This window comes from Larimichthys crocea, chromosome XVI (assembly GCF_000972845.2).
Source record: "Larimichthys crocea isolate SSNF chromosome XVI, L_crocea_2.0, whole genome shotgun sequence".
In the NCBI taxonomy this organism is placed as follows: domain Eukaryota; kingdom Metazoa; phylum Chordata; class Actinopteri; family Sciaenidae; genus Larimichthys; species Larimichthys crocea.
Window position 1 is genome coordinate 8,062,504 of NC_040026.1, and position 11,017 is coordinate 8,073,520.

The 11,017-nt window shown below is 40.2% G+C and overlaps 1 protein-coding gene across 1 annotated transcript; it reads right to left on the minus strand.

The window, feature by feature from the left end:
- Window positions 1–3,594: 3,594 nt before the first annotated feature.
- Window positions 3,595–10,385, minus strand: mazb (MYC-associated zinc finger protein b (purine-binding transcription factor)). Its single transcript, XM_019273124.2, has 7 exons — window positions 9,256–10,385; window positions 8,914–9,064; window positions 7,663–7,769; window positions 6,583–6,830; window positions 5,951–6,014; window positions 5,244–5,415; window positions 3,595–4,505 (listed from the first exon to the last, which is right to left on the minus strand). The coding sequence occupies exons 1-7, from the start codon at window positions 9,286–9,288 to the stop codon at window positions 4,162–4,164; spliced, it is 1,119 nt and encodes a 372-aa protein (XP_019128669.1). The 5' UTR covers window positions 9,289–10,385; the 3' UTR covers window positions 3,595–4,161.
- Window positions 10,386–11,017: the final 632 nt, after the last annotated feature.

Consider the following 11,017-nt stretch of genomic DNA (forward strand, 5'->3'; position numbering starts at 1 on the left):
GACATGACGAGAAATTTGCACCAGTCATTTCACTGCATTTTTATTTTTTTTGCAAACTGTGTTTTTGTTGTTTTGCTTTTTAATGCAGGGAAATGTTGAATGAATGCATCTGCATTCATAGTTTGCAATATTCATTCATAGTTTCTGTATATGCAAACAAAAGGACTTTGTGTATACCACTGTTAAAATACTTAAACACATCCAGATAGTTACCCAGCTCATTAATACCATTTATCTGTTTAAACTTAGAGAAGTGTTTATCTCTGTCAGGATGTTCAATTGACCTTTGAATGGACCTGTATTGACAAATGAACAGATGAATCAATCCTGTATATTATCAGACCTGCCTGGTATGTTTGTAGACTTAGGGTCCTCACATTTTGCAGCCTTGGAAAAACAGTGACATGTTTATAGGTTTGCAGATTACATATCAGTCAACATCAGTCATCAATCATGCCACACTGTCCTTAGTGTTTAGGGAATGTTAAACTGTAACTCATATTGTTTCCACAGCTGGAAAAATCTGCTGCCTGTGACCATTTTTTCCATTGTTTTGTAACTTAAAACGGAACTCAGGTCAGCAGAATATCTCGTTTTATACTGCCATCTATACAGTCTGTGATAAGTTACTCAAAGCTTGTTCAGGGAAGTATTAAAAACCTAATCAATACAAGAAGACAGAAGCATGTACTGCAAATATGCAACACACATTTACATGGCATACATATATGCCAATTCTGGGTGAAAGAAATACAAATAAAAAAACATTTAAAAGCAAAAATTGCAGCAAAGTGCGAAACTTGAGTGAGTTTTGTGTAGTGTAAGAGAGAAAACATGAGAGAAAAGCTTAAAGAAGGAAAGCAAAGGTTACAAATTACTGTAACTTTAACCTCCTCCATCGTTGTTCTGTTTAAGTGGTTTAAGTGATAAAGACAGAAAACCTATGAAATGTGTATCTTTAATACTGTAATTTAAAGTTCAGTGCAGTCCAGTATACTTCATTCTTACATTCTTCAACCAGAATTCACTTGGACAATTTTAAAACCAGCACCCAATTTAGGTCCAGGAGGCAGATTCTCCTAGAGTAGCCTTAAGAAATGTATCTGCCTGTTAAAAGGAAGTTTTTCCTTGCCATCGGCTTGCTCATGGTGTCACAGCTTTAGTCACCAGACATACAGCCCTGAAGTTGGAACAGCAGCAGTCTTGTCTTGAGTGTAAAATTCAATTAAACGCTTCATACATTTACCATAAATTATAAAGACACTAAAAGCTGAAAAGAGGATTTGTCCCTAAAAAGAAACAGAGCAGACGTTAAAGGAAAATCCACCAACCTTATTTTGTGTTTAAATGTTTATGTGCATCTACTTTTGTTAGTGTTCTCATATACTGTAACTCCAGATTTACTTTCAACAATCTGTAGAGAATATGTCTGAACCTGCTGTGTTGAGCTTTACAATACAGTGATGCATGACATAACAAGTCTGTCAAGTCGAGAACAGCAAGAGAGTTGTGTTCATTATCAAACACATAGCCTGTTTCTGCTGCATTCCTTTGCAAAGTGTGCAGGAGCTGATCCTTGCCTCCAGAAATAAATATATTCTTGACAAAAAACCTTTTCAAAGTAACTGTGCAAGATCCATGTTGATACAAAGTCACATTGTCCACATTTGTCCAGTTATTCACGAAAAACTCTTCCACTAACAGTATATATAATATAGTTTTATGGGCAACAGTGTACATCCTGCATCCAGCCACTGGTGCAGTTAACTGAATTCTGTCTTTTTAAATATAAAGTTACCTATGTGTATGTATGTTATGTTATGTATTTATTCTTTGTTCTTCCTCTCCTTCTTCATCATCATATTGTCTGTTTTTTTTTAGTGTGCTATGGACCTTTTCTTTGAACGTCCTTAATAGTTATTATTTAGTTATAAATCATAATTGTGTGTGTTTTGTAGCCTTACTATTACGTTTTGATCAACAGAATCACATCATACCGTACATGCTGCTGCACATCCAGGGTGAACGCCTGTGTGTAAGTCGTGGATGTGACGATGAAGCTGTGGTGTAAAAGTGATCACATGACAAAGAATCGACACAGGAAATTAAACCTGTTTACTCTTTTTACTTTAAATTGTCCAAATTACAAAATAATAACATGAGCTCTACTTCATCTACAAAATAACATAATATTTATGACTGTAGTAAGCATCATTGATTTTTTTTTTTTTTTTTGCTCTAACAACCTTTTAGACATGCATACTGTTGAGAAATATAAAAATATAAATATAAATACATCCCATTAATATTCTTAATGAATCCATGACTAAGATTTGAAATATTTCATCATAAAAGAATTAAAATGCAGTTGAGTACGATAAGGCATTAAGATGTATCACAAGAGCTGTACAGAATCCTAGAGTAGAGGTATTATTTTTTTCTTAGTGTAATGGAGAAAAACCTAAAATTAACTTTTTCTTTTTAATAAATCACTACTTTTCTCAACAGGAAGAACACATTTCCAAGAAAAGAAAAAGAAAAAAAAATGGAACAAAAGGAACAACTCTACATATTTCAGGGTAACATATTAACACAAAACTGAAAAAGCACTCCAGTACAAAACCAGGATTTGTTTACAGCATACCACGTGGTGTTGTCAAACTCCCATTGTACTTCTCATTTTGCCTGACTTATGACTTTATAAGCCCTTTCGCGACACCACATCACTCACAATATAACTCAAAGCAACCGAAAATATCAAACGGACAAGCGACCATTCTTCATATGATTAATGTAGAACGATAATGACTTGCGTTTAGAAGATCGTGTGCTATACAGAGTTAAATGACTAAATCTAATGCATAAGTTTCACTCATTGGACTGGTACATAGAGAAAACAAACAAAAAAAAAGGACTATGGCAATGACAGATACAATCAAATGAATGGCCAACAATGTTAAAATTTTCTGAATAAAATCAACACTTTTTTTTTCTTCTTTTAAATAAATATTATCGTTTACAGCCAACTAACTCGGTGGAACTGCTAAAAGTTTCTTTTGTCATGACAGCTCCCTAACGATAAGCATGACTGAGCGAGCTTATTTTCATGCAAAAGGTAGTTTTCAGGTGCAAGAATTGCCATGTCAGAAGCTGAAAGTGTTGATTAGCAGTTTCTTTTCTTTTTTTTTTAAAATTATTATTTTTTTTCTCTTTAATGGCCCGGATCCAGAGAGGAAGACTCAGAGCAAGAAAATCCAAGAAATCTCAAACCCATTTTGATCCTCGCCGAATCAAACAATAACAATTTAAGGTGCTTGACACTCCTGAACGCAACTGTATTCTTATCTCTGTACCATTAGGAAACAAATGAACAAGTACATCCCACAGGTCCATACTGACCACGACACGTATGGCCTCCTGTCCTGATCTACAAAGAGCCCTCTAGAGACTTATTAAACTGGCATTGCAAAAAAATCAAATGTTGATTTTAGTGAACAAACGAGCTAACATGCTAGAAGAGCCCTGACTTACGCACACCCAAACACACACAACTTCCCTTCTAAAATGTGTTTCTTCATTACTCTTACGTGTTCCCGAGAGCTATTCTCTCACCTACTTCTTAACGCAAAGCCATTTGGATTCTTAGTAAGTGAGCTGCAAAATGGAGGTAAGATCAGAGCTGGTGTGAGATATACAGTACTTGGTGCACTTGCAAGAGAGCAGCCAATGCTAGGGTTGAGGGGGAGAGGGGGGGGGACAGAGGGAGAGGGCAGAGAGGGGAGAGTAATACAGTAGATGCTCACAATACCACAGTTTCATAGGAGTCTTAAAAATCCACAAGCGCATTCGGGAATATTCGGACAAAACACGTCCACGTTCGTTGTTAGTGTTGCTGAACGTGCTGCATCCACAAAGGTCCCTCCTTCCATGACTTCATTGCGATATTAATACAGCTCTTCCTCTGTGATGCTCCAGCTCTGCAGCTCTGAGGTGATACTGCCCTTGAACGCTGACTGGTGTTAATCTGCACTCTTTAATCCTAACCTTACCTATAAGTGGGGACATTACAAAAGTGGAACTGGATCAGCATCTACACGTTAACCTTCTCTAACCTTGCCCTCTGTTAAGGGACTGGGGTTATTATTGCTGAGCTCTCTACTGCTAACTGTGGGATTGAGGCGCTGCAATGCTAGAGCAGTCTGTGACGAGCAGGTCCACCACAGTGTTACCGGTGACGTACACAGTAGGCGCTGTCACCATGTTGCTAAGGGAAACAGAGCTGCTGGCAGCCACATTAGAGGTGATGGGGCTCGGAGCGCCTTGGTTGTTGCTATGGGTGCCCATGTGCCCTTGGAGCTGGGTGGGTGTCTTGCAGTGGACGCCACACAAGTGGCAGACGAGTACGCCGCCTGAGGCTGTGCCACCGAAGCCACCCGGACTTTCTTTCCACTCCTGACCATGGTGCTTCTGGGCATGGACACGTAGGTATGTCAGTGTGGTGAAGCCTGATGGAGACGGGAGGAAAGGGTGAATATTACAGTGATAAATGTTACAGCACTAAGCCAAAGAAAGCAATAAATGATCTTCCCTATGCAAAGTAGATGACACAGTCCACATGTGATGTAACCAATGTGGTAAAGACAGAGGTTTAAATCACAAAAACTGACCTCTAAAGACCTCCAGAAGAACAACCTCTTAAAACATGACTGTAATGGATTAATGAATGTGTCTCGTATCTTTAAACACATAAAATAATCTTGCATTTTACACAAAGCTACAACAAGAGGTTAGAATTACAGGTTAAACATGATACAGATGTTTTGGCCACTTTTAAAATTGACTCTGACATTTAAATATCCAGCAGATATGGAGCAAAATATTCACGATTCATTTGAAGTGAAGTGTCTGTCCTCCTGGGGAATATAAGTGCAATATTCAGTCTGCTTTTAGCTCTGGTCTCCTCAAGGAAATATCTCACTCTTTAGCAGATAAATCTCCACTACAGTATGTTTGTCACTAACTTTCTCTGCCTTTTTCATTGGGAACAACTGCCTGTTGTGACTGAAGACGACTAAAACAGTAAAGTTACTGGCTCCATAGAACTGAAAAACGCAGAGTTGAACATAATTCTCGGTGGGTTTATTGCTATGACAGGTCCCGTTCACAAAAACATGTCGTGGTGTTAATAATAACAATTAAAAATATTGATGACAGCAGCTTTAAATTATGGCATCTGTACTTACTGCGGTTACAGAGATGGCAGGCGTGGTGCTGTGATTGGTTGTGCACCCTCATATGATCTGTGATGTAAGCAGCAGACAGGAGCTTGCCACAGATGTGGCAGGGGACCTTCTCCTCATGGCGAATCATGTGCGCACGCAAACGATCCTTTGTGGCAAAGCTGGACTCACAGGTCTGAAAAGAAAAAGATGGAATCAATGAGTGAATATAGAGAAATGTATAAAGGCAAAATATTGTAGACTGTGGTATGTTAACCTTTACTGTTTGAAATTGAAAATCTGTGCACAAAAAGCAGCTCCACTATGGAGAATAACCTATATACATACACATGTACATGCATATACTGTATGTACAAATATAGTGTACAGTACGTGATGAAGTATGTTTGTCATGCTCATGTAAACGTCAGCTTTCGAGCAGCTGCATGTCAACAGAACAATAACACTACAATTATAATGAGATACATGCTGCGTAAGCTCTGTTTTTAGATAGGCGTGTACTATATTATTTAGAGCGGTTTCTATGGCGATATTCACAATGTTCATTTGCTCATGTCAACAGATGAGGCGGCTGAAGGCACAAATAAAAGTGCAGCAAAGTAAAAGACCTCAACCTTAAATCATCTGGAATGTGTATGGATGGACTAAAAAAAAATAAAATAAAAAATAAAAATGCTGTGTACAGCTGCTAGAGGGTAAACATGACGTACCGGACATTTGAAAGGTCGCTCCGAGGAGTGCACCTGTCTGACGTGACTGTTTAGATGGTCGGGCCTTGGGAAAAGAAGAGGGTCAACATATTAGTTTTCACACTTAAATTGAAGTTCCCCTTTTCTCTCTTGGACTGGCATCAAAAACTGATGATTACTGAAGAAATCTGGCCAGGTATCAGCTGATTAAGAAAAACATACATACAATAATAATACAACATAATATAATAATAAATATATAAATAAGATTAGAAATTCAATGCACATTTCCAATAGCTGAAGTTGAAAACAAAAGATAAATTAATACAGCCAGGTATTTCTCTTACTTGGTCCTGTATGACCAGTAGCATATAGTGGCTAATGTCCACTAATATTGTACCTGTCCTTTAAATAAGACTTAATTTCTTGATTTCACATTGTAGAAAGTTAAGTGTACGCTAAATATACTACAGCCGGTGTTTCGGTTTAATCCGTGACCATGTTACCTGGCGGCCGTTAGCTGAATGCATGTAGCTGTTGAAATAGGAAGAGCCACAGATGCATTCAGCTGTCTGTCATCAGTTAACGTGGTCACCTGTTAAACCAAAACACCAGCTGGCTGGCTGGCAATCCTGACAATAAAGTTATGTCACCTGGAGAACGCCTTGCCACAGTGGGGGCAGACGTAGGGTTTTTCCACACCACCCTGGTGGGAGCGCACGTGGTGGCTCATGCGGTCCTTTCTCTTGAAGCGCTGCTGGCAGATGGGACAGGAGAACGGCTTCTCGTCCGAGTGGGACAGTCGATGGCGGTTGAGATGGTAAACGTCGCGGAAAGCCTTCCCGCACGTCTCGCAGGCGTGGTTCTTCCTCACCGGGTTTGGGTTGGGATTTGAGGGCCGCTGAGGCAAAACAGAGAAGCAGATAAAGACACACTACAGAGTTTTTCTGCACAGATGTACAGACAAAAATAAACATTACTATTCTAACATTTGTATATGTTTGTCGAAAACATGCAAATGCACACAGAGGTGTGTCTGATTTGTACCAAAGTCATCAGCTGATTTTGCATGTTAGGTTAACTACTTCCCACTGGGGGAAGCCTATCTGCTTTCACACTGTTTGTGTTACAGAGAACATGCAGGGGAGCATGGGGGGGGGGGACTTCAAGCACACTGTTTCTCAAACTGGGGACCAGTGCCAAACACTGGAATTGAATTTACTGATCCCTGAGCCAATTACTGTACACGGACGTTTTGTCAAATACGAAGCAGGTGACACACAGTAACTGCTTGCGAGTCTCAAACAGTAAAACAAAGCGGTGGTTTGACCACCCATGTGGCGAGGCAGCTTAAGTAACAACATGCTTGAAGGTTTGGGGTTGACGACAGCCATCTCCACAAGGCCCTGACCCACCTGTACTGTCGCCCCTGTGGCCATGACGACAGCAGCAGGAGGCGGAGCATGGGGGTTAACACTAGCCATTATGTTTCGCATGGCAACCCCTTCACCATCCTGACTACACAGGGGAGGCTGCTGGGCCCCAGCCAGCACGCCGGGAGGGGCGAGGGGGGGAGGTGCGGAGAGGTGTAGCAGGGAGAGGGGAACAGTGGGCCTCTCCACCCTCCCTCCGGCCCCCACCGCCATCACCGACTGGGCCGCCACCGCCACCTGGCCGGCTGCTCCCTCCTTTGCCCCCTCCGCCTGCTCTCTGGCCCTGTCCTTCATGCGTACCCCAGTGTGGACCGACTGGTGCCGCCGCAGGTTGTAGTTGTTCTTGAACTGCTTGTTGCAGATGGCACAGATGTGGGGCACGCGGGCCGGCCGAGACACTGGCTTCACTGGACCACGGGGGAAGCGGGAGAGAGGACAGAATGAGAGAAAGTTGTTCATTTTTAAAAAAGGGTATAGTATATAAAGTAGGTAATTTATAATAACCTCAAGGCATGACTTTAGTAGGAATATTTAGCAGTAGGGCCAAGGATATCTAAGTTAGTATCAAGTAATTATGTGTCATTAAACGCTGGCCGAGCTATGAAAATGAAATATCTAGTTCCCATTCAACGATGTTTTGGTGATTTGCAGGTTAAAAGACATCTAAGAATTTCTGCTGAAATGACTTGAAAAATAATCGACTGAATAATTTTGATTACTGACGAATCGTTAGTCATTCACTGGCTTCAGCTTCTCAAAATTTGTTGTTTTTCTGTGTTTTCTATCATCGTTAACTGAATATTTGAATTTGAAGATATCCTGTGATGTGTTTAATTATTACAGTAATTAAAAACAGTTATATGGAGGGCTGCAACTGAGGATTATTTATTAATTTGGTGAATAAATCTGAAGAAATTCTGAAAAACATCCACTATGAGCCCTAACTATGAGACATCTTCATGTTGCTTGTTATCCAAAATCCAAAGAGATAAATTTGTTACAGAAATCAAGAAGGAAAATCAGTAAATATTCACATTTAAGTCACGGAAATCAGCCAACTTTTTTTGCCATTTTTGTTTTAAAAAAAAAAGATGATTAATCAGTCAACTTTCTGTCAACTAACAGTTTCAGCTCTAATATTCATCTAGTTTCATTAAAAACATTTACGGTTAAATGTGTGAGGAAAAGCAGGTTTTAATAAAGGTAACCACACCGCCTTTGTTAAACAAATTCATCTAAACTGACAGTGTCGATTGCTCATCCGTGTCTGAATTTGAACAATCCAATTTGAGCGAGTAGATTTTTTGGATTTGAATTCAATTAAAGTGAACTATTTCAGTGATTTCTCAGCAGTGGTTAAACATATTCAGCTGTGCATTACATTCAAATCTTTGTGGTCATGATTTGCTTCGACATTTCCTCTGTCTTTTTTCACCTGCAGATCACCAAAAATAAAAGCCACCTTGCATGACTTTAACACTGGATCTGAATTATCCACAAATTATATGTTTTCCCTGCTGGGGTGAAGAGTGCAGTGCAGTGTCCCCTCACCGGGCAGGGGTTCCTCACTGAGGGCAGCAGTGTCCACAGTCGAAGGAGGCTGTGCTATGTGCTCTGTGGGTGGGGTTTGGGGAGAACTCGTATGCACGGGCATGAGCTCTGATTGGAGGCTCCCCTCCACTTGGTTTTGGGTGGGAGTATTCTGGAGAAGCAAAGTAGAAGAGGCCATCACCAAATGTAAACACAAGTCACAGCATTTATCTTGAAGGTGCTACGGTTTGTAAATGCAAGATGTGATGGGGAGGGCTTTGCAAGGACTGCTGGATATACACGCACACACTCAACACTCACACAGAGAAATAAAAAAAGAGACGCCATGACCAACGAGCCTACCTGGAAGAGAAAATTGCTCCAAGCAGCATCCATTTTGCGCCACAGCGATGGAGATTATTAAGTCAGCTCCTGATTGAGATCGGGCAGAGCAGCCTTTGCATGGTTTTGATCGGGGCCCAGCGGTGATCGAGGCGCAAACAGACAGCCTGTCCCTGCAGCAGAAACGACGGGCTTCTGGATACTCTTTTTTTTATTATTATTTTAAAAAAACGGGATTAAAGTCGTCTGCAAAAATATGTTTTTCTGTCTCGTTGAGGTAGCCTAATGCTGTCCATTATAAAATGCACGCAGCTGTTGACTAAGCGCAGGCTGCAGCGCACACACAGGCAGTGTGTGGAGCAAAGGCCTGCTTCTCTTTCACTTTGGTTTCTAACTTTAAATTCATCAAAAACGGCAATCTCACTAAATCAAACGCCAATGTCACACAGAGAAAACTGCTTCTTTCAAAATAAACCTCCAAAAAAAAACAACATTTAAACTATTTACATTATTTTTTTTTTGTAGCAATAAACATAAACCATTCTGCGTGAGATTAATTTTTTTTTTTTTTTTTTAACGCACTACAACAAATATGGGTTATAACACACGTCTCTGGTAGCTAAGCAGGTCATGCTTTGTTTTTAATTTATGAATCTATTTTTCCGATTTCCTCCAATAGGCCAATCGGGTGTTTGTCGAAGCCTCGTTGTTGGATTCAAGCCCTGACCCCGGCGAGCGGCGCTCTCGCCGGGCCGCAGCCTATCGCTCCACCTCGGCCGTTCAGCTGCGAGGATGTCATCTTTCTTTTTTTATCGCCCGCTCTCCCTCCTCCCTCCCTGTCTCTTTCTTCCTTTTCTTTTTTAATTCCTCTTTCTTCTCCCCCTCCTCTCCTTTTCTCGCACCGATATGTCCCACTTGCTCTTAAAGGGATAGGGTTTCCTCTCATTTCCGTCTCCCTCGGTGGAGCCCGTCCTCTCCCCTTCCTTCCTGGGTATTAGTCGGCCCACATTAAAAAGAAATGCCTTCCTCGGTCCAGCTGGAGCAGATCTGCTACTTCAAGCCCGCAGGAGGGAGAGAGAGAGAGAGAAAAAAAAAGCCGGAGTGACTTTCCATTAACGGAGAGATGACAGACGCATCTTAAAGGGAAGTGCGCACAGAGCCTCCCAGTCGGCCTATAATAATGATGTCAGAGTCAGATATAGTACACAGGAGCACACACACACACACACACACACACACACACACACACAATAGATCACAAGAGTGAATGAACACACACAATCTGTTTAAGGAAAACACATTATGTGTGTCCATGTATGTTCTTAATCTTATTTATACCTCCAAGTAATGAGGTATAAATAAATGATAATAAACATCTATAATATAATAATAATAATAAAAGAGCTGAAACAATTACTGGATTAATCAGTTACTTCATAGATACATAATTTATTAAGCTGAGTCAATTTTATTTTAATTTACTGCTCCCAGCTTCTCAAATGTGAATATTTACTTTGACTGTTAGTTAGACAAAATAAATATATGTTATACATATATTACCATGCATTATCATATGTTTATAATGTTTTGTTGTTACTTTTCTGACAGCCCTTTTCATTTCAAAAACATATTTCACATATATGTATATCTTTATACATATACGTATGTATCCATACATACATATATACGGACCAAATGATTAATCCAAGAAAATACATAGAAAGATGGAAAGAAATGAGCAATTGAAGTAATCTACGGCTACAACTAATCATGTTATTATGTT

Coding starts and splice junctions, on each gene's coding strand:
- mazb (XM_019273124.2), bottom strand. CDS start 9,288: ATGGATGCTGCTTGGAGCAATTTTCTCTTCCAG. Junction 9,065..9,255: donor GGAGCAATTTTCTCTTCCAG/GTAGGCTCGTTG, acceptor TTGCTTCTCCAG/AATACTCCCACCCAAAACCA. Junction 4,506..5,243: donor CTGCCATCTCTGTAACCGCA/GTAAGTACAGAT, acceptor CGTCTCCATCAG/GCTTCACCACACTGACATAC.